The sequence below is a fragment of the Guillardia theta genome (assembly GCF_000315625.1).
Source record: "Guillardia theta CCMP2712 unplaced genomic scaffold GUITHscaffold_5, whole genome shotgun sequence".
Lineage (NCBI taxonomy): Eukaryota > Cryptophyceae > Pyrenomonadales > Geminigeraceae > Guillardia > Guillardia theta.
In genome coordinates this window covers 443829-471263 of record NW_005434669.1, presented here as the reverse complement: position 1 = coordinate 471263, position 27435 = coordinate 443829, and the positions used below count along the sequence as shown (strand labels likewise).

At 50.9% G+C, this 27435-nt stretch overlaps 10 protein-coding genes across 10 annotated transcripts; 3 read left to right on the top strand and 7 right to left on the bottom strand.

The window, feature by feature from the left end:
* Positions 1-797: 797 nt before the first annotated feature.
* Positions 798-3052, top strand: GUITHDRAFT_64152 (hypothetical protein; the record flags this gene model as incomplete). Its single annotated transcript, XM_005840586.1, has 8 exons — positions 798-1233; positions 1350-1418; positions 1669-1783; positions 1843-1975; positions 2267-2478; positions 2621-2748; positions 2813-2886; positions 2978-3052. The coding sequence occupies 8 exons, from the start codon at positions 798-800 to the stop codon at positions 3050-3052; spliced, it is 1242 nt and encodes a 413-aa protein (XP_005840643.1).
* GUITHDRAFT_150247 (hypothetical protein) lies at positions 3034-3969 on the bottom strand (the record flags this gene model as incomplete). Its single annotated transcript, XM_005840585.1, has 2 exons — positions 3034-3669; positions 3721-3969. The coding sequence occupies 2 exons, from the start codon at positions 3967-3969 to the stop codon at positions 3139-3141; spliced, it is 780 nt and encodes a 259-aa protein (XP_005840642.1). The 3' UTR covers positions 3034-3138.
* A 1228-nt stretch (positions 3970-5197) lies between these two features.
* GUITHDRAFT_160894 (hypothetical protein) lies at positions 5198-5997 on the top strand (the record flags this gene model as incomplete). Its single annotated transcript, XM_005840584.1, has 4 exons — positions 5198-5360; positions 5536-5600; positions 5651-5795; positions 5854-5997. 4 exons carry the CDS (start codon positions 5198-5200, stop codon positions 5955-5957), a joined length of 477 nt encoding a protein of 158 aa, XP_005840641.1. The 3' UTR covers positions 5958-5997.
* A 234-nt stretch (positions 5998-6231) lies between these two features.
* On the bottom strand, positions 6232-8646 carry GUITHDRAFT_160893 (hypothetical protein; the record flags this gene model as incomplete). The annotated part of the gene is made up of 12 exons (XM_005840583.1): positions 7774-8646; positions 7625-7724; positions 7224-7297; positions 7079-7178; positions 6993-7034; positions 6880-6947; positions 6766-6831; positions 6653-6712; positions 6549-6603; positions 6437-6491; positions 6351-6388; positions 6232-6303 (listed from the first exon to the last, which is right to left on the bottom strand). The coding sequence occupies exons 1-12, from the start codon at positions 8598-8600 to the stop codon at positions 6232-6234; spliced, it is 1557 nt and encodes a 518-aa protein (XP_005840640.1). The 5' UTR covers positions 8601-8646.
* A 731-nt stretch (positions 8647-9377) lies between these two features.
* GUITHDRAFT_132749 (hypothetical protein) lies at positions 9378-11078 on the bottom strand (the record flags this gene model as incomplete). Its single annotated transcript, XM_005840582.1, has 1 exon — positions 9378-11078. One exon carries the CDS (start codon positions 11076-11078, stop codon positions 9378-9380), a length of 1701 nt encoding a protein of 566 aa, XP_005840639.1.
* A 1458-nt stretch (positions 11079-12536) lies between these two features.
* AP2A1 (Adaptor protein complex 2 subunit alpha 1) lies at positions 12537-15869 on the bottom strand (the record flags this gene model as incomplete). Its single annotated transcript, XM_005840821.1, has 5 exons — positions 12537-13064; positions 13113-13246; positions 13514-15429; positions 15479-15667; positions 15736-15869. The coding sequence occupies 5 exons, from the start codon at positions 15867-15869 to the stop codon at positions 12537-12539; spliced, it is 2901 nt and encodes a 966-aa protein (XP_005840878.1).
* A 3753-nt stretch (positions 15870-19622) lies between these two features.
* GUITHDRAFT_150246 (hypothetical protein) lies at positions 19623-20442 on the bottom strand. Its single transcript, XM_005840581.1, has 2 exons — positions 20142-20442; positions 19623-20093 (listed from the first exon to the last, which is right to left on the bottom strand). Exons 1-2 carry the CDS (start codon positions 20198-20200, stop codon positions 19967-19969), a joined length of 186 nt encoding a protein of 61 aa, XP_005840638.1. The 5' UTR covers positions 20201-20442; the 3' UTR covers positions 19623-19966.
* Positions 20443-20802: 360 nt separating this feature from the next.
* Positions 20803-21522, bottom strand: GUITHDRAFT_100635 (hypothetical protein; the record flags this gene model as incomplete). The annotated part of the gene is made up of 1 exon (XM_005840580.1): positions 20803-21522. One exon carries the CDS (start codon positions 21520-21522, stop codon positions 20803-20805), a length of 720 nt encoding a protein of 239 aa, XP_005840637.1.
* Positions 21523-23307: 1785 nt separating this feature from the next.
* On the top strand, positions 23308-24611 carry GUITHDRAFT_160892 (hypothetical protein; the record flags this gene model as incomplete). The annotated part of the gene is made up of 5 exons (XM_005840579.1): positions 23308-23334; positions 23387-23485; positions 23579-24304; positions 24350-24510; positions 24587-24611. The coding sequence occupies 5 exons, from the start codon at positions 23308-23310 to the stop codon at positions 24609-24611; spliced, it is 1038 nt and encodes a 345-aa protein (XP_005840636.1).
* Positions 24612-25034: 423 nt separating this feature from the next.
* GUITHDRAFT_150245 (hypothetical protein) lies at positions 25035-26076 on the bottom strand. Its single transcript, XM_005840578.1, has 5 exons — positions 25799-26076; positions 25632-25682; positions 25502-25576; positions 25332-25429; positions 25035-25154 (listed from the first exon to the last, which is right to left on the bottom strand). Exons 1-5 carry the CDS (start codon positions 26012-26014, stop codon positions 25106-25108), a joined length of 489 nt encoding a protein of 162 aa, XP_005840635.1. The 5' UTR covers positions 26015-26076; the 3' UTR covers positions 25035-25105.
* Positions 26077-27435: the final 1359 nt, after the last annotated feature.

Here is a 27435-nt window from a genome sequence, read left to right as displayed (position 1 = left end):
ACAGCGCCTTGAATCCGGCGAAATGAGTCGGCGGCCGCGCCGCCGCGGCCGCCGGGCCGGGGGCCGGGCTTGAGCTGGCAACGCTATGCCCGGCGCCGTTCAAGGCTAAAGCCGTTACGGGCCGCAGGACCGCTGTGCGTACTATCAAGAGGCTTAGTAGTGCAGTGCGGCCGGGCCTCCGACGGAGCCTCGGAGACTAGCCGACTCAGTTGGACTGAGTCACAGTGACCGTACTGCAGTGCAGTGCGACAGGCCCGGCCGGGCCGCTCAGTCTCGGTTCAAGGCCCTGACCCGGGCCGGATTGGCGGCCCCCTTCCCAGATTGTACATGGTGAGGAAGCAACTTGCAGAGCTGAGGAGAAGGGGAAGGAGATAGCAGAGGGGAAAGACCGAGATAAGGAGAAGGGAGAGACTGTGCAGTAGTAGTGACCTGTTGGCGGACTTGTCAGAGGGAGGGAAGCGGGGATAGGAAGAATGCTGGGAGGAAAGGAAACCGGGAGGATCGAAGGCCCCCGATCGGCACACAGGTCGAGGATCGCAAGGCTCTCAGTACAGTCGATCCTCTTCCTGATCCTCTTGCATCGTGTTCAAGGTAGAATGGACTTTGTGCAATGCATGAGCGACTTTTTGAGCCCTCCAAACAAGGCACAGCAGATGACGACGCCCGTTGTTGAGCACGCGGACCCGGCAAGTCCTCTAATAGGGGTGATCTCGTCCATGAAAAACATTCCGAGGATGCTGTACTTCTTCAAGGAATCCATTCCTTTTCTACTTCGCTATCGCTTCGAGGAGTGGAGGATGCGATTTGTCCAGGACAAGGAGGAGAGGGAGAGGCGATGGAACAACCTCCACGACGAGTTTGCCCCGAAAGCGTTCAACTCTGTACAGTTCCTCAAAGGGTACTACATCAAACTCGGGCAAGTTGTCTCATCCAAGGGTGACCTTCCTCACCAGTTCGTTGAGATCTGCAGCGCGCTGCAGGACGAGGTCCACAGCATGGGAGAGGAGCAGGTCAGGAGGCTGCTGCGGTCAGAGCTCAGGACGGGGTTGGAGGATGTGTTTGAAAGCTTCGACTTCCGTCCGGTAGGATCTGCGAGCATCGGACAGTGTCATGCAGCGAAGTTGAGGACAGGGGAGCAAGTCTGTGTGAAGGTGATGAATCCAGATGCCGAAAGCTTCTTCAGGTCCGATCTGTTTTCCGCCAAGTTGTTCTGCCGTTTTGCCATGCCGGTGAGTGACGATGGTGCGATGGTGGGTGTACGAAGTGAGCTGAGAGAGGGCAGGAGGGAGGGAAGGCGGAGGAGAAAGTAACGGGGAGGATGACGGGGAGCGTGCAGGAATGGAACGGAGTCATAGACGAGATCGAGAAGCAGTTCCTCAGCGAGTTTGACTACACGAAAGAGGCGAGGAACCTTCAAGGTGCTGCCCCTGCTGCTTTTACGGCTGCTATCCCCTGAAGCATGTTGTTGCTTCTTGAATTGAACTTCGCACAAATCAACAGAGATGCGAGAAAATCTGGAGAAGAGGTAAGGGCACGTTGCATGCAGTGCAAGAATTGGTACTGTGCGAGTCCTGCTCTGTAGAGCTCATGTTGAGGTTGCGAAAGACCCTTCATGTAATCTTGATGATACGTGTTTGTTCTCTATTTTTCTGCAATCTCAAGATAGAGCTGACTGGTCTCTCAGATTCCATCCCTCGATCGCCCGCATCCCTAGGGTTTATCCCCACCTGTGCACCAAGAGCATTCTTGTGATGGAGTACTTCTCCGGAAAGAAGATCATAGCGTTCGTACGCGATCTGACGAGCCAGCTGCTGGGTAACGTGACCCTCCGTTGTGCTGAAGGGACCTGAGACTGCGCACAGACAAGCACAAGGGCAACAAGCGCCTCCAGGAGTTTGTCAATGAGAACTCGACTGTGGATGCCGGTGGGATGTCACTGATGGGAAGAAGCTTGTTGACTTCATATTCAGCCTTTGTTCGAACAGAAGTTCTCAGAAGCCAGCGATACTCCTCCTCCTCCTCCTCCTCCTCCTCTCCTTCATTTGTTCAACCCTCTTCTTTCTTCTCATCTCTTCTCAACCTCCCACTACTCAACGACCTCAAATACCTCTACGATTTCTCGAATCAAATCTTTCAAAATGCGCTCGAAGTCCATGGAAGTCAGGTGAATCTTCTTTCTCCCGTTGAGACCTATCCCTCCAGCTTCCTCCTGCTACAATTTCCTCGTCCCTTCCTCTTCCTGAGCCTCTCGTCCCCCTTGGTCCAGATCCTGCTTGATGGAGCTTTCAACGGCGATCCTCACCCCGGCAACATCCTCATCAGTCCTTCAGGGGCCCTTGAGCTCATCGACTTTGGGCAAGTGAAGCGTCTCACAGAGCAGCAGAGGCGAGACCTGGCGAACATGCTGGTCTACCTCGCCGACGGAAAGCTTGAAGACGCGCAGGATCTCTTTGTGCGAATGGGATTCCGCACCAAGAAGTAGCTTGCCTTCCTCCTCCTCCAGAACCTCTTTGTCTTCTCCTTGATATGCTTTCCTCCTCTCCGGTGGCCGGGGTTCAGGCTTTCCTATTCTTGACCTCTTCCTCCCTGACCCTCTTCCTCTCTCACGCCCTTTCCGCAGGATGGACCCCTATGTCATCCAGACTATGGCGATCTTGTACTTTGACCGCGACTCCAAGGACGTGACGCAAGGGATGGACGCGAGAAGTTTTGTGGAGAAGCTCCAGCAGCGAGACAACTTTGAGAGCGGTAAGAAGAGAGCGATAAAGTTTCTGCAGCTGACGCTAATGGCTGTGGTTGCACCCACCACTAGTTCCCAACGACTACATCATGGTCGCTCGAACCTCCGTCCTCCTGCGAGGGCTGGGCTCCCGTCTAGGAAAGAACGTAAGAGTCCGATCCTGCCTTACTGCCTCTCCCTCGCTGTGACTGACGCTGCCTTCCTTGACCGGTCTCCTGCTTTCCCTTCACTCTGCAGGTGAGCATCGCCAAGGCCTGGAGACACCTGGCAGAGCAAGTTCTCAATTCTCCAACGACCACACAGACATTTTAATGAAATTCAACATAAACTGAGCCTCATCTTGGCTCCTTCCCCCTCCTCCCCCTCGCCAACAGGCGCAACATCCGTCACTTCTCGTCTTATGGGCAAGTCTTGCATACTGAGGTCCTTGACGGCACCCAGGGTCCCGTGCCAGCCTCGAAGAAAGGGGAGCCGGTCAGTGGCTGGCCGTTGAAAGTTGCCCAGCTCTTCTCCTGCACGCACTGATCGTAGGCGCTGGTAATGAGGGTGGATGTCAAGGCCTTGCACTCTAGACTTGGGTCAGCCGAATACTGTCGGAACTCCCACTCGAGTATGTCATGACTCTGCCACATGCTGCCAGTCGCAGCGGTGAAGCCGACGAACGCTGCTCCTTGGTTCAACTTCATCGCGTACTTCAAGCTCAGCGGCATGTTGAGGATGGCGCTACTCATGTCGTCGATGAACACCCGGAGCGTCCCAGCACCGTCTGCCTTGATGAACTGGTTCAGGTAGCGCTTGGAACTCCACTGCTGCTGGCTTTGGGGATTGAACTGAACCCCCGGGGTGTAGACGATCATCACCTGATGTACCTCCCCATCCTGGAGGAGGCGACCTGTATTACGAAGAGAGCCGTAGGACGCGAGGCAGGTCTGTTGTGATGCGGAGTTTGGGGTGCGACATCCCCCCGTGTGAACGGCCACGTGCAGGTCGTTGATGTCCCCGATGTCTCGGTTGGCAAACGTGTCGAACTCGATGGCAAGAGAGTCAGGGATCCCACCGTAGCCCAGCTGGTCTCCACTCTCTCCCACCGACGAGCTTCCGTTGCTCTGCAGCACAAAGGCAAACCCATCTCCTCCTCCCAGCCCGTACACCCTCTGGTTCCACTCAGACGCGTTCCATTCCATCCTCAAGCATTGATCCAGCTCGAAGGTCAGCGCAGTTCCCTTCATTTGGTCGGCATGCGCGTCCACCACCTGCCTGCAAAAGCGATTGCGAGCTGTCAGCTGGAACTTGAAGCTTGTGATGAAGCCGTTGGTGACGTTCTGAGGAGTCTGGTACCAGATCGACCCCTTCCTCGACGGAGCTGCAGGAGTCAGGCGCATTCGGTTGTCGCAGGAGCTGTTGTAGTCGTTGTGAGGATGGATCGCCTGGTACTCCTTCGTGTGCTCCTTAAACAGCTTCTCGTCCCTCTCAAGCGTCAAGTTGTACAAGTTCGAGATCCTCGTCACTTCCGCCTGATACATCGCGATCACCAGCCAGATCTGCCCCTCCGTCTCTGACTCCAGACCCATGGTCAAATTCTCCCTGCTCTGCTGGAGCTTCGTCAGGGCTGTATTGAGCATGTACCGTAGCTCGTCCCTCCTTCGGACAACCTCCTCGAAAGGTGATCGGGTCCAGTTGTAGTTGACGCTCCGTCGAGGAGAGACGACATAGTCGTAGGCAGTCACCTGCTGGAAGAGAATCTGCGGGTTTGCTTCAGTGTCCTTGCCAAACACCGACTCGATCCCTTTGAGGCCAGGCACGATGCCATTCGGAGCTTTGAACTGTGAGCAAGTTTGAAAGTAGGACGCGTCGTTTATGTACAGCCTGGAAGAGGCATCTGCGTTGAACGAGGTACAGCAGGAAAGTGTTCCAGCATACTGGGCGACACAGGTCAACGAAGGGTCGCAGACTCGGCTGAAGTCTGGATAGTAGAAATCTGCTCTGGCCATGAAATCTTGTTGCAAGAACGCCATGAATGCGACTGCTCGGAGCGTCCAGAAGCTGAGCCAGGGACGCATTTCAGAAAGAATCTCCCCTGACGTGGACGGTTTTCCCGCTTTGTAAGTGTTTCAACCAGGAGTTCTACTGACGAGAGGGAGAGAACATCAACAACACATAACTAGTTCTGCTCGATCTGGTATGGGAGTCTGTACATCTCGATCTCAACCTCTCACAATCTCTCTCCATCCTCTTCCTCCTAGTTTTCTTATCCCTCTCACCACCTGTTTCCTCCATGTGCTATCCGATCGTTGGTTGGAAAAACAACCCCACCCGCCTTTTCCTTTACCCCCCCCTGTTTATCAAGTGATGAAATGACCGGTCCAAAGGGACCAAGCACCCCACCCTACCGTTGTACTTTTAACTACCCCTAAATCGTTGTGAATAGAGGGGTGTTCTCTCAGGTTGGATCGCAGCATGAACGCGCTGCGGGCCATCACGCGGGTAGGGACAACGTCGCGAGCATGCGACATGTTCATGCGAGCCAAGGCGAAGGACAAGCAGAAGGGACAGAAGACAGACGTGAAGAAGACATCCAAGAAGCCCAAGGCCCCTGCCGACGCGTCGAAGAAGAATCAAGGTAAACCACGGGTTGCCAGTGCATGTTACTGTCACTGGGGTTATTGAGGGTGAGAAGCCGAGGAAAGATCACTTTGTTGTGTTCATCTTGTCCAAACTGACTTCAAGAGTCCATAGACGATGCCACTCGTTTCCGTGTAAGCATACCTTGAGATGGCTCCTGACTTTTCCACCAGGTCCAAACAAGGCCTTGGATTTGTTTGCCAAGATTCTCAACGACGCCGAAGGTCGACCAGAAAAGGTCTTCGATCAGGCATGGGTCGATGATTGTTTATTAACTTCTGTCTGCAGTACATTCGCAGTGAAGAGCAGATGAAGAAAGACGCGGAGATCGCAAAGGAGTACACCAGGAACCTGTTCAAAGAGCACAACGCTCGGATGAAACATTTAACATGGAAGATCAAGTGGAGGGATGCGGCAACACAGGCACTTCCAGGTCAGCCCAATTCTTGACGCTCATGCTCGTTCCTTGTGCTGATGAGCTGCTCGAGCAGAAGAGCTGCAGGAAGAGGCCTTGACTGAGGACTTGGAACTCTACCCTCTTAATCGCAGATTGTTCACTGACTTCCCTCCTGCTCCGGAGCATGTGAGGTTGTAGCCGGGGGTTGAACATATAACATTGAAGGATGGTGATCAACGACGACCCTTGTGCGACCTCATCAGGTCCTTCCCAGTCCTGCGTCTCGTCTCCTCTTGGCGAGGGCTACCGTGGCGAGAATCACCTGCGACGTAAAGAGGCAGGAGTCAGGAGGCGAGCGAAAGCTGAAGCACGTTTCACCTCTGCCTTGAAGAAATGGATGCCTTCATTGTAATGCACTCCGTCTGCTGTACAAGAATCTGCCGCGGGGGAGTGAGAGGAGGACGGACTTTGGTTACCTGTCGCTGCCTGCAGCCCTGCCGGCCATGCGCCAGGAGTCCAAGATCAAGATGCCCTCGTTTTCCTCCTGCTGCACAATTCAACAGACAGAACTTGCCGCCCTCCTTCTCCCACAGCTGCAGGGATGTTGGAGTCCTCCATGCTGGTATCATCTGGTAGAAAGCTTTCATCTGACCCACCCGTCCTCCCTCCCTTCTGACCTGGGCATGACGCTGCTCCGTGCACCAAAACATGCTGTATGCACTCTATCGCTGCCTGTGAAACATTTTCTTACCATTCTCACCTTGACCCTATTCATGTCGTGGCTGTCACCTGGTTCATGGACGCGATGTTCCAGTTGTTGATTACATTTTCCGGGCGTTTGGTGCTGGCCGAGACGATCAGCAAGGAGGGAGAGAGGGAGCGGGCCATAACACGTATAAGGCTCGATGAGGCTCTTGATGAAGATTGTTTCAAGATGCTGGTCTCTTGCTGACCTGCGCCTCCCCATCACTGCACCAGCACAACTTGAATAATGTCGAGTACTGACTTAGCCGACTTGAAGGCATCCAGTAAGTCTGGAATGTACCCGTCGAAACCGGCGCGCAGGCCATCGCTGATCACGGCACGTCACAGTCTGTCGGTAGAGAACAAGGCGACTGACCCTCCAAGGATAAAGTGAAGCCCACAACCGTCGATGACGAACAAGTCGTGCGCTCGCTCAGACGAGGCCTGGGTGAAGGTCACAGGATGAGCAGGCAAGGAGCGGACGATGACCAGAGAGACATCAGCGATTGCCGACATGGCCGATGTGATATGCTAAAACTTCAACGTCAGAGGCACCTAACGGCAGACATCCCAACCTGACGATGCCAGGCCTCCACGAAGTGCACTTGTACAGAACCTCCGCACGCGCTCTTGGACATCGCGATTGCGCCCGAGCACGCTTCTGGATTTTGATACCTTTGAGGTGTGAGGAGCAAAGGGGGAAGGGATCATCGGCCATACCTCAAGTTTCCGCCGCAGAGATGAAGGAAAGATTCAGGGACAGCAAAATCCTTCCACTCGCTTCCTGTTTGCACCTTCTCACGTGGAAGTAGAACAAGACGACAAGTCACCAACCCACAAATGCAATCCTGCTGATGTTTCCCGACCTCGCAGACGTTTCTGTCGTAGACGACAGGTTGCGATGGGGTGTTTCACCCGTTAGCAACACGAGGAGCCCAACTACACTGAGAGGTTGAAAACAGAAGATCGTGAGATTGTGAGAGTCATGGCACATCAATTGTACAGCTGTCGCGTTCTTGAGTCTCCGATCAGCAAGATGGTAGTGTTCCGTAAGCTAGAGCAGTCTTGCTCCTTAGACGCGTGAAAGGTTAGAGGAGAGCAGCCACTCAAGGTATTCATACCCGTTGGAAGGAAGGAACTTGTATGTCAGAAGCCCAAGAGAGCGGATGATGATGTTCACAGTTCTCATTTCTCCTAATCTTGCAGCGATATTCTCCGACGCTGCAAAATTGCCATCACATCACATTCTGTTTCCCTTCACATGCTCTACCTATTGGAGCTCCTGCTTCTCACCCAACGCCCCTCCGTCATTGACCGCAGGGTTTCTCTCAGACTCATGTTCCTCTCTTCAACGAGGTGGAAGAAACTCCGCATATCGATGCAAGACTGGTGCTGGCCCCTCTCCTTCCATGGGTTCGACCGCTGCAGTTGCTCAGAAAAAGTCAACTTCTTGTTTCCCAGGACCACAAATTCGTTTAGGATGAACTTGTGAGAATCGTTGTCGACGAGATCAACTTGCAGAGCAATGGCTCTTAGATCAATCTTGTGGATGAGTAGCCTGATCTCCGGCATGCCAGAGAAGACATACCTGTGCGATCGCGCAAAGAACGTGTTTGCAAGAGGAACAACTCCGGTACTGGTTACTGTGAAGCGATCTAACTCCTCCCATCCTTGGAAGTCACCATTCATCATCCTTGAGGACGAAAATAGGTATTCCTGCAGGGCATTGTGGTTCCCTGCTGGCCAGTACCATAACCTGCAGGATACGATCCGTCGGTCATTTCTCCCGTAGCCAGAAAATAGGACTATTTCATTCACGACACTATCTTGCGGCAAGATGAAAATGATTCTTGGCTTTCTGAGGCCATGAGCAAGAGATGACCAGCCATTGTCTTCGCTCAGAACACCGTCTATCGCATCGGATGGGTGGTGTTCCTCAAGCTCGGCAGTGGCGACCACACTCCCTCCACGCCTTCCTGCCACCAAGTTTTCACTCCCCGATTCTGAGCTCCATGAACGTGCAGTGGGAGCTGCCAGCGATCGGCACACGAACCAAGATACGAGTGTGTGCAGCAGGAGGCTGGATCCTCCTCCCATCACCCACCTCCAGCTTCAAGTCCCCTCGTCATCCCGAAATGCATTTTGCATTTCCCCGATTGCAATAGGCGGAACCGCGAAGAGCGGTAGACCAGAGCTGCAGCGCCAGCGACACTGACCTGCGACACTGACAGTAATAAGTCAGAGCCGCGCCGCTGCGCCAGCGACGGTGACGGTCTGCAGCGTGTGCGATTCTGTGTGCGAATGCCAAGTACTGTATGACTGAACTTAACGACGTTGACTATGACATGTAAGCAGAACAGTCCAGTTGAGTGAGGCTGATGGCGGCAGACGGTCGGGCGACGGGCCTCCGGAGCCTCGGACGGTCAGCTAACAGGCAGGGCCCCGACCGTTAGAACTTCGCAGCACCAACGATGAAAGAGAATATGTCTTGTTTATTGAAAGAAGCGAAGAAAACATGTGATGGAAAGATTGATCGTTGAAATAAAAAAAAATATCTTTCTCGTTCACTGTCAGCGGCAATGACAGCTCCGAGCCTGGTTACATTACATCAAATCAAGAATAAAAGGAATTTTCAAATTACAATCATAGTTTCGAACAAATACAAAATTTCTGCACCAAGGCACACACACACACACACACACACACACACAGTTACAATTATCTCACACCCATGACTTGCAAGGATAATCAGTAGGCCCGGTGATTGAACCGCGCCCGGCTTGCTTCGTCGTCATGAATCTTTGTTGCCCATTTTTTTTTTCTGATTTTTCTGTTTGCTTCACCATGCAGTGCCACGGTGATCCGGGGCAATTTTCAAGCCTCTTGCTCCCCCATAGTTTCTCGCAGCCATTTCGCACCGCGCCCCTCCTCCCCCCGCGGTGGATCCTCGAATCGAACGTTGAGCTTCAGCTCGTCCAACTTCTGCCCGATACTCCTCAGCTGACCTTTTGGCTGGATGTTTGCTCTATAGCTGTAGACCTCTCGTGCAGAAAGAGCCTTCGCGAGCGTCAGGCCTCGATCTTTCATCTTTGCGTGCAGCTCAGCCAGGAAACGAGGGTAAGCTCGAGTCGTGTCGAAGTCAAGAGGATATGTCAGGACGACGACCTTCTTTTCTTCATGGAAGTTGTAGTGACTAGATGACCGCTGATACGTCGCTCGACCGCAAGCTTGCACGACCTTCTCTATGCTCATCTGTTTTCCTAAAGCGCAGATGAGGTGTGTTGGCACACGTTTCTTCGAAACAAAGCTGTCGCCGCGTATCATAAGACGATATCCAAAGATAACAAGGGGGGTCTCGATTCCAAAGTTTTCGTCGACCTGCTCAATGGCATACGAGGCAGTTTTCCCCTTGAACTTACGGTGCAAATCTAGGAGTTTCTGGTCCGTCATGGGAGTAAAAGCATTGGTTGCAAGCATCGGTTTCGTGGGCGGCTTGAGAGTTATGCCTTCATGCGAGACGATCAGAGCAGCAACATGAGGAAATTTTCTCAAGACTTTTTCGGCTTGTGCGAATATACCGCTGGGTCCATGAACCTTTGGATTCGTGATAACCAGGGTGAGGGATCCTCTTTTCTGGAAGGCGTCCTTGTATACTAAATCCATGGCCTCCTCTGCATCTTTCTTATCCTTAGGATTCAAGAACACGTCTCTTCCATCACGTTGGGGAGGCACAAAAGATTCTGCGCCCAAATAATTCGATCCGAGCTCTGTGTAAATGATCGATTCGCAATCAATCTCCTTCTTGTCCTGCTTCATGTGCATGACAACTGGGATCAAGGTTGCGGAAACATTCCAGCGCAGGATCGGCCTGACGATTGCAATGAAGGAGTCCATGGCTGCCTCCAGCTGGGTAGTTTTGTTCTTCCTGCGGTAGAACGAGTCGGCTTCATCCACGATCAGAATCATCGGAAGTTTGCGGATTTCGTCATCCGACTCGAACAACTCAGAGATCTTTGTGATCTTCTGAGCCGTGTCGTTGGCAAACAGAGTTGCGCTGATCATCACGTTCTTCTTGATTGTTTCCTGATCTAATCTTCGACCAGCCAAACAAATTGGAGGAACGGGCATCTTAAGCTTGTGCCTTGTTCCACGTTCGGTGGAGCTATCCTTCTCTTCCTCGGCGGGTGGATGGAGTTTTTCAAAGAGGGACCGAGTTCCTCGCTTCGTAGTTGACAAAACAACGGATCCTACTTTGAAGTAGTTGCAGATCCAAAGAACCACAGCTTTCACCATGGTCTTGCCGTTCTGTGTTGATCCTCCTGCTAAAATTTCGGAGCATGAGAGTTCTGTGCCTAGTTTCCATCCGCCATTTCCATCACGTGCTCTTTTGAGGGCATCAAGATTTTGAACAATGACCCTCTTCACGTCAAAGTTGAAGTCGCCAGCTTTGCAGGTTTTGTTCTCCATGAAACAATTGAAGAAGACTGGCAGTACTTCGGCTGCAAGATCCCCTGTGTCCATGTTATCCAGTTTTCTCTGGATATCTTGATAGCTCGTTGCCGCATCCGAAGCCATGGTGGCGGACGAGACAAGTTGTTTTATATCTCTTAAAACACCAGTTTTTATTCAGTACCATGATTGAACTGAAGCAGTACAAATAGAGGCCCACATCGAACTTTCACCCACCCCTTGACCACCTGACGCGAAGTGCCTCACCCTGTACCCCCCATTTCCCTCAAAATAGAACTAAATACACCGGGGTGATGTAACAAAGTTGTGAAACATTTGACCCCACCCTAGCGGACAAAGCAACCGATCCATCAAGCACAGAGTCCACATCTGGTATGCATTTAAAATGTTGTCATATTTTAATTTGTTCATAATGTCTCTATTTTTACTGTTTCGCAACCCACCAAGTACTGGATATGAACAATTCATCTTACGAAAAAAAAAGACTTTGTAATTGCAAATTTGTACTGTGAAAATTCATCGTACAACATCACGTTCCTGGTACAAACAAGATACTACACAGCAATGAAGCTTGTGGGTAACCCCACCCCACTTTTCCCATCTGAAATGAGGATGAAAGATAGGGTACTCAAGAATAATCCCGCCAACATACTCACCTGGCAGTAGGAAAAACAAGCGTCACCTGCATCCCCCCGTGCAGGCTTGTGACCGCCCCCTCCTCTGAGCAGAGGCCTTCCGAGCTGAGGACCCCTTCCGTCCTCTCTGACAGCATCGAACGACTCCATTATCTAGTTTGAGTGTTGCAAGTGCGAAAGATCGCTGCAGGTTCATCACTTGTGAACCAATGTCTTGGCATGATGGACGATGTTCTCACTACTAGGTTTTCGTCACCTTTGGTATAACACTGAACAAACAGGAGGAAATGAATTACTGGACCCTTGGGGACGCCGATTGTCATTCCAGCCAGCAATGTTAAGATGGACTATACAACAGCTGGCGCTAGGGACGAATGAACAGACGAAGCGGACGCATAAAGCGAGGATGAAAGTGATGCGACTAATAATCCGAGCTATCATATAAAAGTGCAGTAATCATAAAGTGATGCGAACAATCATCAAAAAAAGCCCTTGAGACATTGGATTGCATGAGTGAAGTTATCGCTGAGCTGGGAGAGGATTCACCGTCTGCTGTACTACAACTAGCAATGACATGTAGGGGATCGACATTGGAGTTGTCAAGAACCAGCCGAATATAGCCCACCAGCAGAGAATCTGCCATATTATCAACTGCTCGCCATCAAGTAGGTTTCAGGTTCGCTTCATTTGCCTTGGTGCTGAGCCACTGAGGAGCTCGACAAAAGAGGCATAACGAGATAGAAGATTGAAAGATGACCTCATGAATAACAGCATGTGTACAAGTTTGATAATGCAGCGCTCAATCTTGGTTTGCTTATCATCCTCTGCCAGTCTCTGGTGCGAGGAGTAAGATCTATTCTCTTGAAAGATTAAGAGGAAAGGATGCTCATCAAAATTGCCTTTGTACCCTCCGTGACCTGACCACACGTTAGAGAGCATTGCACCCCCATCCCCCCTCTCTAGTCACCTGAGCGTTGTTGGTCTTCACTGTAAGCTTGTACGCTTGTTGGGCCGAATCAATCTCTAGACGGATCACGCAGTAGACGTCCCCTGCGCCAAGGTTGATCTTTGCCGCGCCGCATACGTTGTTGGGGTTGGGGTCCACTCCTTGCAGAGCCGAGTAGTTGATGGTCTTGACCACATTCTCTACATCAGTCCTGACGATCGGACGAGGAGATTTGAACACGTTGACAGACTCGTTTGGCGCCCCTGTGATTTTACCCCAGACTGCAAAGTACTGATCTTTGTTGCATGTGACCGGCTGCTGAAACTTGCAGACGTGAACCGGAAGCCAGGTTGTAACTTGCCGCGGACTTCCTTGGGCTGAGAAAGACAAGGCGAGCTTGGGGGGTTCCGAGAAGTAGGTCTTGGCCTGCATCTGGACTTGTTGTGTTATAGTCGCGTTGGGTGCAATGGAGGTGGCTGCGTCTTGCACTTGGAACAACATCGCTGGGATCTGAAAGCTCCAAACGTCAGTAAAAGAAGAATTACAAATCCTTCACACTTTTACCTGCTGCACTGCAGTCTTGAATGCAGAGATCTCCGAAAAGGATTTGTTTGTGTAACGCAGCAAAATTTTCGCAACATTCCCCTGAACTGCAAGTTGCGCCTGAACGTTGATGATCGGATCTTCATAAACTACAGAAAAATGATTTTAACACGAAAAAGAAAAATGAATACAACTCACCAATTCCTGACCCGTTGGACACGCACTTGAAAACAACGTCCAGCCCCTGCGCCCCAGAGCCACCAGCCTTGTGCATGTCAGCAGGTACCGACGCAGAAGCCTGAGGCTTGCTTGGTCCGGATAACAAATCGTCCAAAGACTGAAAGCACATTCAGAAATGGATGCAAACCTCTGAATACAGACCTGGTTTGAGCCAGCTACAGTTGCTGCTGGGGCACTTCCCAATCCCAGCATATCATCCATTAGGCTGCCCTGCTGGGCGCCGTGGGCTGGTGGTGGTGGCGAACCGCCTCCGAGCAGATCGTCCAGTCCACCCAAGTTCTGAGACTTCTGGGTTGCAGCAGGCTGTGATGGAGCTCCAAGTAAATCGTCAAGATTTCCACCGCCGCCGCCGCCGCCGCCGCCGCCCATGTGCGAAGGCTCCTCGGCCGTAAGGTCAAGCAAGTCGTTGTGAGGGTTCTGCGACGGAGAGAGTTGAGACTTTGCTCTGCTTGCGCTTGACTTGACAGCACTAGCAGACAAGTCAACAGTTTGTGGACCATCTTCATCGTCCTTGTTTTGTTCACTCTTGATCTGTGCTGCTGTCCTATCAGTCGTTGAAACACGCTCTCGCTCCTTGATCTTCTTTGTGAGAATACTCTCTCGCTCTGGGAAGTTCGGCATGACATCCAGCACAGTTTCCAACATGGTCTCTTTCCCAGGAGCAGTTAGCGCAAGGTATTCGATTGCACGCTGCTGCAGCTCAGCGTCGATAGTAGTTGTGTGCTTCTTGAGGAGTTCCACCACAGCCCCTTTGATTTGCGGATGAACATTCACGAGCTTCACGCAAGAGCTGATCAGAATCTGTTTTGTCTCCCACTGCTCACACGCATGAAATTTCTCTTTCAAGATCATAAACTGATTGTCAGGCGAAGTTTCGTTCTTGTGAGCAATGTGATGACCGAACTCTCCAAGGATGTACCCACCACATTTGATCATACTCTCATGCACTGACTCACTCTTCAGAGATCGATAGCATGTCTCAGCCGCATATAGCTGCAACTCCTCATTATTGGTTACGATCTGCACAACTCGCATCCAAATGTGATCGGAAACGTAGTCACCAGCAAGAGTCATGAGCTTAAGAATAGTGTCCACGTACCACTGCAGGTTCGGCGAGAAACGTTCTGCAAGGATGGCGACACGAAGAACTAATTCCTCCCTGATAGCATAATCGCCTCCCTGCAAATAGTCTAGAAGCTCACCCACTACTTGTTCAGAATTCTTGCTGTCGCACATCGAGTACAGAACATCCAACGCCCTTCGTCTGAGCGAAACATCGTTGTCTTTCAGCGATTTGATAATAGTTTCCTGGTGCTTCTTGAACTGTTGAGCAGCATCTGGAATATGAGACATTCTTTGCATTGCATCAAGAGCCAAATAGCGATAATTTGGTTGATTTGATGCAGTCATTCGCTGTCCCAGCATACTGACTGCAGAAGATATCAATTCTTTGTTTGTTTCCATGTGGATAACATAATTGATTGCCTCAAATACAACACTATGGGCCGAGTTATTCGTGTTCACGTTCTTCTGCATTTGTGCATCAGATATGATATGTAGGAGAACGTCACAAAGCTTGGTGTGGACTTCATGTCTCTCAGGTGGAGGATAATACTGCAACAAACGGAGTATTTTGACCTGGAGCCAGGGGTTGATGGTCTTGTAATACACGTATTCTTGACCAAACTCTTTAGCTGCGTTGGGATGATTCAATTTCGATAGAAGTTTGCAGCATTTGTTCACAGAGTCAGTCCAAAGTTCTGGGTTGTGCGAGACCAAGCCAATGAGCAACGACATGGTCGCGGTTACAACTCCAAGCGAGGGGTCTTCCAGAAGATCGTAGAGAGAATCTCTTTGGTCCTGATTTCCACCAATTCCATCTTCACCGAATGCATCTGGATATTTTCGAAGCAAGCGGAGCATGCAAAGTGCCGCTTTCTTTCTGGCTTGTGGTCGTGAATGGTTTGAAAGCAGGATTCTCTGAACATCTCCCGCCAGGGTTTCAGCAAACTCACGTCCACCAACATTGGCAACACACGCCAAAGCCAGGCCTTGGATCTCTTCGTTTGCAGACATCAGGTCATTCTTGACACTGCAAAAATGCTTCAGCTTGCATATCCTACGCAAAATGACTTTATCACCTGTTGATGATAAGGCGAAGAAATTCGTTCGTCTCGCTGAGTAACAAGACACAAGCAAGATATCCCACCATTTTTTCGCTGTATCCTTGCGCAGTGATGAGATTCAAAGCTTCCATGTGCCCAAAATCCACTTCATAGCCCAATACGTAGATGTACAGCATCTTCCAAACATATTTCTTTTTCTGGTACCTGAAACAGGCGTCAGCGCCACCGCGTTAAATGTTACAGTAGGATCTTTGATTCAATCTTCGTCTTACGCTGTCAGTTTGGTGGCTTCCTTGAAGTGCTTCCTGATGTTGGCCATCTCCTTGTCGACACGTTTTCTCTCCTCTTCCTTGTTTGCACAGTTTCGGATGTCTCCGATGAACTGCGTCAAACCTCGCATCGCCATCTTGGAGGATACTAGATCACTACAATGAGAGTCACACCATTCGCATCACAGAAGAGAACCAGCCCACCTTCGCCGGTGACCTCACTTTGCTGTCAACCTCGGGAACTCGAGAGTCCGGCCTGCTCCATGAGAATCAACGAGAAATCAAGAATGTTCGGATCATGGTGGGCAGGATAGAAACCATTCCATCAGATGGCATTTGGATATCAACCATGATGATCATTCAATCTAAATATTCTGACGAAGTCAGGTAGCATCAATCTTCTTATTAGAGACTTATCTCTCGCAATCAATCCATGCATATCTGCTCAACACCGGTTCACACATGGTAGAAAAATAGCATGTTGAATGTCTGTGCTGGCATTGGTAGCGATGCGACAAGGGACACGTGTCCATTGCTCGCATGGAGCCGGCATCATCAGAGGGGCTAATCCTCCGGTAGAAGCATAGGAAAAGAAAGGGGGTAGGGGTACTCCGAGCAGCGGTGTACCGCTGCGAAGAAAGGGAAGTACGGGTACTAAATACAAGAGAACCCTACCCAAAGATATGTTTTGGTGCCGTACATCTGGCATTTTGGTGGGTAGTTGTCACAGTACATGTAATTGCAGGGGTGGGGGTCAATCACCAGTTGGGGACTGGGTAGGTAGAAAATTTTCATTTGGGGGAATGCAAATTTTGACATAACAGGGGGTAGGGGGATGTAAAGTTGGGGTACTGACCGTCTGGGAGGGGGTGAGAAAGCAAGAGGGTTTCGGATAGCCACCAAGAAAGGATAATTTATATGTATCTTCATAGGATATTTGCACATATACGATTATAGGACAATCCACTTTGAACAAAAGAAGGTGTATGAACAAGGTCGGGTCTATAGGGTGAACAAGCTTAGGGTGGGTGGTCCAAGATGAAACACTTAATTCAGTCTTCAAATATGCACATGTGATGTGAAATAATTTTTGAAATTCTACGCCGCCTTCGTTTATTGTAACTGAAGTGCTCAGAAAATGTAACGTCCAAACTCGCCTCGGGGCAAGCGACCAGTCGAAATAAATGCTCGGATGGGAATATCGTTCGGAAGACGATGAGGATTATGGTGAGAAGCCAAGAACGACGAGGACGAGGAGGAAGGGCAAGGGATCCAAACGAAGCAGACCAAGGTAATCGTCAATCTATCTTGATCTTCTCGCAAAATTAGTGTGAGAGCTCTCAAATCAGCAATACGGTGTTTGACCACGAATGTTTTGACAGCGATGACAGTGAACATAAAGCGATATTTGGGATTCTGCAGGTCTGAAAATGTATATGAACAAATTATGAGTAAACGTGGTAAAAGGAGATACCAGAAGAGATCATTCTAAGAAAAATCGTTGCAAAGCTACCCCAGAGGTCGAAGCTTTTCCTGCAGGTACCAGGAGGTTTGTTGGTGCATAGCGATTTATTTCAATCAGATAGTTTCGAGGACATATAGAAACCTTTGCAATAACCCGATGTTATGGGTTCATCTTGATGCTTCTCAGTCTGTGGTATATGATGTTTAAAGATCCGCATGGCACCTTCACATTATTGTTTGCAGATCGGGGTCGGTAAAACTCGATCGGGTCTGTGCGCTTCTAACTCATGATGAAGCCTGATGTGTGTTAGGTCGGTTGTCATTCCTTAGTCCCACCCCGCTTTTCGTCAAATGCAGAGTGAGGAGCATCAGCTGTGATAATGAGCTCTGATTCTTGTGTTGGCGTTGGGCAGGTTGTGATCGAGCAGGCGAAATTTCACTCTGTGGTGAATCGATCGATCTTCTTCTTCGACTTCGTGATGGAGAATCAACTGTATGCCTTTGTGTAGGTTTCTGTCAATTTGCAAGGGGTGTATCTAGGGCGCCATGAGAGAGGAACAGTGAGCATGATTTTTTACACTCTTCTCCCGACCTCTGTTCAGACCACAGTCCCGCTGATGGTCAACTAGGGTCCAAGTCTATTAGTGCATCTTTTTTCACATTGCAAAAACATCAGAAGGCTGAATTTAAGGTTGTATATCGACATCAGTGAGGATCTTTTGAAACATGTTGAAATTGGCCTGCTGCAAGGGATTGCACCACGGTCATGAACTGTGTCGGAGAAAGCGAAGAGGAAATTCTCCAAACGCTGTTGCTCCGAGGCTAAGGTTTGATTCCATTTCGGCAGGCGATAGCAAAGTTTTGCCCACAGATAGAGGTGCATCCTAGGCCTCAAATTGTGGAGCTTTGACCTGCAAATTCAGCATCTAGCGATCCGATCTTCTGTTGCCGGTGACGCGATTTGGGTCTGTTCTTGGGATTAATCTGGTACAGGATTGAAGATTCTGTTGAACAATTGCATGTGGCCACATACCACCATTGTCGATGACTGAGGAGACTTACAACCTACAGGCAACTGAAGAGCTTACATCTGTTTCAAGGATCCGATCCTGTTTATGTCCTCAAGGAGTCATCAATCAGACCTACCCTCAAAAGCGTTCGATTTGAAGGTCTGGAGGGATGGAATTCAGATGGTTGTGTCTGATCGTATCTCACATCTCAGGTTTGCGTGCTCTCTCTCTCGATCAAAGGGTCAGTTTTCTCGATTCATTGACCCAGTCCTGCACAATCTGATTATTCTTTCAAATGATTGCTACGAAGACAGTCCGCCATACCTTGCAACCTCCATGAACTATTTCCGTCCCTTATCACCTTATGTCTATCCAACTGTACAGATGTACGTTGGTTGCACTGCTGTTCACATTTTTACACAATCTCAGATTGACACTAAAGCGATTTCCAAACTTATTCCACTCTTTGGAAAGATAGAGCAACTGGTTTTGGTGTTGATCGCATTGAAGTTTTGAGCTTAGGCCTTATTGAATGAATCGCAGCATAGTATTCATCTACAGGAAGAAGTATTTTTTGAGATGATCATGAAATGTTCAGGTAATTCGCTCCCCTTTGTTTTCTATCGCATTGTAACCCGAACATCGCAGAACTTCGTTCACTCGCTCTCATCGATTGTAAAACTATTCCCGTGATAACTATTCTCCAAACACTGTTGAGGTATGCAGATCAACTTTCATAGTCCTGCTTCGCTGATTACAACCTTGTATTGCGTTGAATCAACAGCTATGGAGATCGGATCAACGATGTTTTCTTCCATGGCGACAAGGCGTGTAGCTCTACACCCCTCTTCAAGAGCTGACAGGACCTGCCAAGGTTTCCATGGATCGCAGCCTGCGGCGCGCAGACTTTTCTGCCCTTGCAAGAAAATTTGAGGTGCATGATGGATTGGGCTGTGATGACGGTGAGCGCTGCGAGAGGCCTTCGGGGCATTGTCTTTACCCAGGCTGGAACTTGACGAGGCGGTGACTCTGACTGTGAAATCAGGCTCCTTTCAGTTAGTCGGAGAAGAGGTGTTATCCCGATGGATGATGGACAATTTCTTCAAACTGTCGCAACCTGGTGACAGTCTGGAATAATCCTGCCATGCTCGGATCCAGACGGACCGTACCGTACACGGTAGTGGCGGCTGCCAACCGTGAACCCGGTCTATCTTCAACAAACTATTCCAGCCGCAGTGTCTACACATTCCTGTCCAGTCATTCACAGGGCAGGTTCCGACTCCACTCACGGTGACTGGGCCATTTAATTTAACTTAACTTCAAGTTGAGTAAAAGAGGTTGTACAGTCTTCTGATCGTTCTCGTACTGATTTTTAACTTAACTTTGAGTAAGGTAAAAGATGACTGATTTTTGGCTAGAATCCACTCCTCGAAATGGCTCTTCAATGGCGGTAAGCATGGGACAAAAGCGTGCAAATGTGCTATACAACCGAACACCAAAGACAAGATCAATTGTTTCTAGGCATGTTCACCCATGTGCCTTGCTGTTTTGTTCGAGGTAATGAGCGGCAGGATACAAGTGGCTGGGTAATGCATCCAGACCTTCATGAACGAGTAGATTTGATTGGTAGCCAGGGATGAGAGATGGGAGAAATCGTTTTTGTGTATCACTGTCATGCATTCGCACTGCATTTATGAAAATGGAAAGGTGACTGACTGTGGTTATTTCCTTATGTTTTGTGCTGTACGTCATCTGCGGAACTAATCCTCTTGCAGGTTTCTTGGAGCGCTGTTTGCGACAACCATGCTGTTTGCATTGATTGTAATCAGCCGTTCGGGAAGACACAGCAACAGTGTTTTGAAATCAAACACTCTCTTATATCGAAAGGTTTCTGATTTCTGTGCGCATTGTCATGCCAGTGACGCTGCGGGCCAGTTTCTGCAACCTGAGATGCAAGTGAATCCACAGGAGATAGCATTGGCGTATTCACCCATGTCTGTTCTTTCAACAAGGTTTTGCAAAGATACATGTAGAGGTGACTACAGTACTTGTGGGCAAGTACTTGGCCGGGATTCGCAACCATGCTTTTATCTTTTCATCGATTGTGTTGAGAATGATTGCCAAGATCCGAATTGGCAAGGGAAAGAAGTTTGTTTCAGCAGTCTGAGGAACAATTACCTCACTTGTATCCGAAACAATGAGAACATTGACTATTGTCAGAATGTTTTCCATATACAGAAGGATAAATGCTAGTTGGATGACAAAGGAAGGTGGATGAAAAAGGACGAATCGAGAGGATGGAAACATCGACGTCCCTTGTTATGATTCTGATAAATTGTAATCATAGATACGATCTAAATTTTAAAGAATTCTCAAAGCTAGCTTCATCGGCTTTTTTTCCTGGAAAAGCAATTTCTCATCCTTGCAAAGGATGATGGGTTGGTTGATCAGAATCTCAAAATGTAGCAATGTACAATTCATACTTTTTATGAAGACAACAAAAAAAAAAAACAGAGTCGATGTTTGCAAGAGGGCAATTCTACAATGTCAGGCCACGGCCTAACCGGAAAAAGATACAACAATGTTGCTTTCCAATTCACAGTCCACAGAAAGCTTCGAATGGCGGATAAATCGAAACGTTGCCATCATGAGCCATGTACCATGCGATCCAATCCGGTTCGAGAGGCAAGCACTCCGCACAGGCCAGTTGATCAGGACGTATTTCCATTTGCGGCAGAACATCGTTCTCGTATTCGGACAAGGACGATGATGAGAGGTAGTTCGAATCATCGTCGTCGGCTGAATCGTCCACTGAGTTGACGCCCAGCATGCAAGCAATGTTGTCCTCCTGCATTGTGGGCAGTGTCTCCTCGTCCTTCTTGATTTCAACCTCTGGGGTCAGAGACTCATTTTGTTGTGCTGCACTGCCGTTCTCAATCTTGCTCACCAAACTTTGCACGGGCTGTTCAGCAACCGGTAGTGAGTTGGTCTCGCCCAATGCTGCAGGGCTCAGCTGTTGGCTTTTTCTCCTGATTGTTTTCCCCTTTTTCCCGGGTTTCTGATATGGCCACCTGCTCACGCCAAGCTTTCTGCAGAGCTGCTTCATCGCGGTCAGGGAGATGCCGAGTCGCTTGCTGGCTTGCAGTTGTGGAATATCGAAGAGGGATTGTAGGACCGAGAAATCGATCACGAGAGGTCGTCTTCCCTTGTGCGGAATGACTTGTTGTCCAACTTTTCTTCGGGGGAAAAGATGAACTTCCCGGTCCCCGCCTCCACGATAGGACATAGAGGAATGATTGAGCAACATAGACGACATTTTGACGCTAGGACAAAGTTCACAAATCAAGTACAGTTACACAGGAGGCGAACGAAGTATTAGAGGAGTGTATGGATGTCTCGAGAGAAGATATGGAGAAAGGGCTGACAGCACTAGAAGCAGCTCAGGTTTGCTCGTGGCAACGATCGTGTGGGAGGGTTGGTGAACTAGAGTCCTGCTTAGCCAGAGGAAAGTAGTCTCACCGCGGATCTGCTGACAACTTTTAATTCTCGAAACTACATCTTTTCGTCATCCATCGTTGGAACCTTTACCACACGAGAGCTTCCCTTTCATTCCGAAAACAATTCTTTTCCATGAATTCCGGTAATGGTTACGTCATAGTGATAGACACGTGTGTCAGCAGAAAGTCGGTTTCGTGATACAATCAGGGAAACGCAGACCGTCCATGTTCAACAAGTCGGAGGGTAGGGTGATATTATCTCACCGATTCAATGGGCGAAACAATGGAGACTCTGGGGTGGTGGGTAGTTACGTCACCGGTTGCCCCATGCACCTGGCAGGTTACTTGTAGAGATCGCAAGGCTTCCCTGTCTATAACAGTAGTTTTAAATAAGATGCGCCTGGATATGGTGAGCGTCACGCATCTCCAGGAGCTTACAGAGGCGCATAATATCGTGACAGGAGTCAGCCAAGCGTGCCGCACTTTGCAGCAATGGTACAGCCCGCAGTCGCAAGTTTTAGTTAGTAAGTCAGCTCAGGCGAGACGACTCGATGTCACACCCTTTGTGTTCATGATAGCGTCAGGCCTGCTCGCGGTCCGGGTCACGGTATCTCCTCGTCCTGAAAGTGAAACTTCTCACCTGTAGTAAATACCGCATGATCCAGTCCCTTGAATTCACGGAAGAGACGCCAAGAAGGCATCGAAAATGTTAGCCCCTGATATTTTCACCCCCTGATTGAAACCCCACCCCACCATTGTTGCCGCAGTGCGGCCCTCATCTCCACCCCAGCTTCCATGTTTTTTATTCCTTACGCCGTCCCTCGGACCGACCACAGGGACTCGAGAGATGCTGACAGTATTGTAGCCGTGACCATATCCGTCAACACCCTCGTTTCTTCGAGATCACTACTTCTCGCGGCGGCGCAGGTTCGGGTCGTAAGACTCAGAATCAGACAGGCTCACGAAATCGCATCTTTTCGCCGTCTCCCCTGCACCGCAGCAAAATACGACTGGATGCGGAAGCTCGGCGGTTGGGGTGGAGCCTCACTGTTGAAGTGTCAGACGGTCAACAGATGCAAATTTCGGAGTTGCTAGGGGGTGACATGTACAATCAGTTAAGTTTGGGGGACAGCAGTTGGCAGGATTAGGTTTGGTTCTCGCTGTCTTTTCTCTTCTAGCCGTGTGGCCAGTTCGACACGTACTAGTGTCAGGTTCAAGCCTCCTCGTCTCTCCTGATTGTCCTCGTACTGATTTTTAACTTAACTTTGAGTAAATGGAGGTACGAGGATCACTGTGACCGCAGCCAGTGACTCGATTTCGGTCCGGGCCGACCCCCCCCCGGGGCCGAGCGCCAATCTCCCGAGCCCTGAGGCAGGCTTGGAAGATTTCCCGCCGCTTGATGGAGCGTCTGGAGCGTACGTGGGGGAGGGAGTGAGGGCGCTGAGGTGGAAGGGAGAGGTGGGTAAGGACGAGAGTCGAGACCTGCTCGAGGTGAAGTATGCTCTGAGCAAGGCACCAGCTGGGTGAACAGGTTCTCATTTCCTCATAACTCGGTCCATCCCAACTGTTCATATTCCTCCCCCGCAGGACAGCAGGAAGCGGACATGAACCATAACGTGGTTCTCTGCCTGGTGACGCTGCTCCTGTTCCTCCCCATGCCTTCTGATCGGCGCTTTTCTGCAGGTTATTTCGAGCATTGCTGGTTTAGCGGACTCGATATGGAACGGGACCATATTCGCTGGTTACCTGTACGTTATATCAAACTCTTCCAACACCAAAGTTGTAAGTGAAGCACGATCCAAAATGCCCAAATACCTACATCTTTGCATGAACAGAACCGAAGCTCAAAAACGAATTTCTGACACGGCATGGCAGGGTGTGGTGGAGGCTGTGCTGGGAGCCTCAACCTTGGCGTTCGCGCTTCCTGTGGGGTGGATAGCCGACAAGACTCCCAGGCATCGCATCATCGCTGTGGGAGGGCTGGCGTACCTTGCGGCCATCTCCTTGACTGTGTACGCCGTCTGGCCGGGCAACGCAGTCACGGCAGAAAAAGAGTACCAGCTCCTCCTCTTCTCGGCCATCGTCTGGGGGTTCGCCAATGGAGTGTTCACAGGTCCCGTGCAAGCTCTCTTTGCTGATTGCGTGCCTGATGGAAAGAGGAGCACGTGGTACAACTATCAGTTCCTCTCCTACCTCATCCCCTCCTCCGTAGGCCCAGCGACGAGCATCGTCCTGTTCAAGGTCTGGGGGAGCGATCAGTGGACGCAGGATGAACTTCGACGAGTCCTCCTGGCCGGCGTCCTGCTTGAGATTCCAGTCGGATTCTTGCTGATGTTGTTCCGGCCATCAGAGGATGCAGCTCAAAACAGAGCAGGAGGAGGAGGAGGAGGAGGAGAAGCGGGTGCTAGTGCTGGTGCTAGTGCAGGTGCTGGTGCTGGTGCTGGTGCTGGTGCTGGTGCTGGTGGAGGTCAAGGAGAAATTGAAACAAATAACACTGAGCTCGAAACTCCCGTCGAGGACAGTGAGAAGCAGGAGGTCCGATCTTGCGGCTGTCTCACTCGCGCATCAATCCCTTACATCCTCTTCGTCTCCGACCTCCTGGTCCGTCAAGTTTGCTGACGCCTCTCCTCTGACCGTGTTGGGCAGGTCGCGCTGGCTTCCGGTATGACTATCAAGTTCTTCCCCCTCTTCTTTAAGAGCAAGGAGCACGGCGTCGGACTCTCTCCTGCTCAGGTCCAGGGGATCTATGTCTCGGTTCCTATCCTCATCGCCATCTTCTCCACTTTCGCTCAGTTCCTGTCAAGGAGGTTCGGGAGGGTGCAGATCATGATAGCAGCTCGAGCCGTCGGCGTCTCGTTCCTCCTACTCATGATCGTCTTGAAGGAACAGCGGCACTCGTGGATGGTGATGATCCCCATCTACCTCATCAGGACGGCAGCCAACAACAGCACCTACCCGCTGGAGGAGAGCATCCAGATGGATTGGGTGAGCAAGGAGACCAGAGCCCGCTGGAAGAGCCTGTCCTCCCTCATGCAGTTTGGCTGGTGCGGCAGTGCTGTGTTCGGAGGGATTCTCACCGATGCAAGCTCTGGCGACTACACCATCACGTTTCTCATTACAGCGATGATGCAGCTGGCCGGTGGCCTGTGCTATTTCCCCCTCCTCCCTCTCGTCCCCTGCGAGTCTGAGATGGAGGGCAGAGGAGAAAAGTCTGGAGGGCAGGGAGGGAGGAAGGCGGGAGCGTCAGAGGACGTGCAAGATCCCCTCCTGCAAGCTCTGGTGGAGGCTGGGGAGGTGGAGGAGGTTGCTTGAGGATAACTTGAGAGAATTTCATCAAGTTTGTGTTTTATTTCTAAAAGAAGAATTGTTTGCGTTCCTCTTCTCATCTACACCTTCCCTATCTCACGCCTCTCCGTCCCCTCCTTCCTTCTCTCTCAGAATCGACGCCGGACTGTCAAAACAGATCGATAAGCAACCAAGACGATCTCCTTGCGCGCCCTGCCGACGCCTCCCGCAACTTCAAAATGATCCGCCCCCCCCCCCCCCCTCTCCTCCCCTTCGTACTTTCCCCCTCCTCCTGCCACTTCCCCTCCCTCCCTCCCTCCCCTCTCCTTCATTCTCTTCTCACCTCACGGGCTCAAGCTCGTGTGACATGTGCTTCGCGTATTTCCTCCTCACCGTCCAACGCCGGTGAACCAGAACCCCGATACAGACACAGACGAGCACCTGAGCTGCGAGTCAGGCAAGAAGAAGCAAGCGAGCAGGAGGGGGAGGGGGAGGGGGGCCAGGGGAACTTACAAACAGTGCGGAGGTGAAACCACCGAAGTAAAACCCGACGTCTCGGCTCGTCGCATGCTTGATGATCTCCACGATCTTTCACAAGTCAGCAAGGATTGCAGGGAGAGAGAAGTAAGCAGACGCTCCTTACCCTTTCCACTGTCGTCAAATTGCTGGGTGTCTGGCCCAGCATTGGAAGTTCCTGTGAAAAATTCATTAGCCTCCTCGTCCTCCTCGTCCTCCTTCTAGTTTTCCTTGTCCTGCTCCTGCTCCTCCCTCTCCTCCTCCTCTTGACATCACCCGTCCATCGACGCTCACTCGGAAGTGGTCCACTCGGAAGTTCCGCATGCCTATGCTGCGGAAGGAAGCCTGGAGGATGCTCTCGGAGGCAAGAAAGTCGCCGATGGAGTCGAGGTAGGAGAACATCTGCCCGCTCACCATGTCATGCAGCATCGTTTGGTTGCCCTTGAACCCGACAGGACGCGACAACTCCTCCAGGAGCGACCAGACAAGCTGCGATGGGTTGTCGGTCATGTAAGTGTTCACGGTGATGGTGAGGAGGAGGGGACTGTAGGAAGAGTCCCAGGGCCTCCTGCCGTATCGGTCTGACGACAAGGTAAGCAAGAGAATACGAGAGGAAGAGAGTTGAGGAGGGAGGAGGAGAAAGGGGGAGGTTTTTCGGGGGAGAGGAGGAAGACGACGACGAGGAGGAGGAGGAGGAGGAGGAGGAGGAGGAGGAGGAGGAGGAGGAGGAGGAGGAGGAGGAGGAGGAGGAGGAGGAGGAGGAGGAGGAGAGACCGTCGATGACTTGCAGGTCCTGCACGACCATGTGCGGGATGCTGACAAAACTGAGGGGAACGCGGGCGCTCTCAGCGAAGACTTGACGTATCTGCTGTGTCTGCAGGAGAAGGTGATGAGGATCCAGGAGAGGAGGACAGATAGGGGCTGCAGAGGGTGAGGGAGGGAAGGAGGGAAAGAGGAAAAGGAAGGAAAGGAGGAGAGGAGGGAAGGAATGTAAACCATATTCATGATGGACTCCATCGTCTCGTTCACAACGGTGAAACTGACTTCAACGAATGGTTGGAGCAAGCTGCAACTCATCAGCGCAAGGGAACATGCAAGAGAGGATGATGCCGAGGAAGGCGAAGGGAAGGCGGCAGGGACCGAGAGTGAGGAGGGGCAGGAGAAACGTGAGGAGCAGGAGGAATGGAAGTCGGGAAGGAGGACGTCGTGCAGGAGCAGGGAGGCACCTTTCGTTCACTATCTTCCACGTCGCGTTGAGCCCTCTCCCGGCCTTGGAGGCGTCCGACTCAAACAAAAGTTCCAACTGAGGGCACTCGAGAGGAGAAAGATCCATCGCTATCCAGCTCCACCCCCTGCTCACCGAGCACACATCCTGCTCCTCCAGCCAGCCGCAGTCGGCTTCCTGCAAGCAAGTTTAGGGGGTGAGGAGGAAGGGGAAGAGGGGGGGTGAGTCTTACCCCCCTGGAGCATGTCGGGCAGGGTGCTCTTCCCGTGAAGGTCGTGCTAAACAGAAAGGAGGAGGAGGAGGAGGAGGAGGAGGAGGAGGAGGAGGAGGAGGAGGAAGCCTGCGCTGACTGTAGGCAACTCAGCCCAAACGTGTCGGAAAACCACTCGAGGTCAAGCCGAGAGATGTTGAGCCGGAGCAGCTGGCCTCGAGCCCTGTGAGAGCAATCAGATGCTCCCTGCTGCTGCTAGCTGCTGCTGCTGCTGCTGACTGCTGCTGCTGCTGCTGCTGCTGCTGCTGCTGCTGCTGCTGCTGCCTGCTGCTGCTGCTGCTGCTGCTGCTGCTGCTGCTGCTGCTGCTGCTGCTGCTGCTTCCCCTTTGTCTTCTTCACGCTTCTCCTCCTCCTCCTCCTCCTCCTCCTGTGTTCTCATACCGAAGATGCCGAGCATACTCTCCTTACTCGCGCATGCTGCGTCCTTTTCGTTCA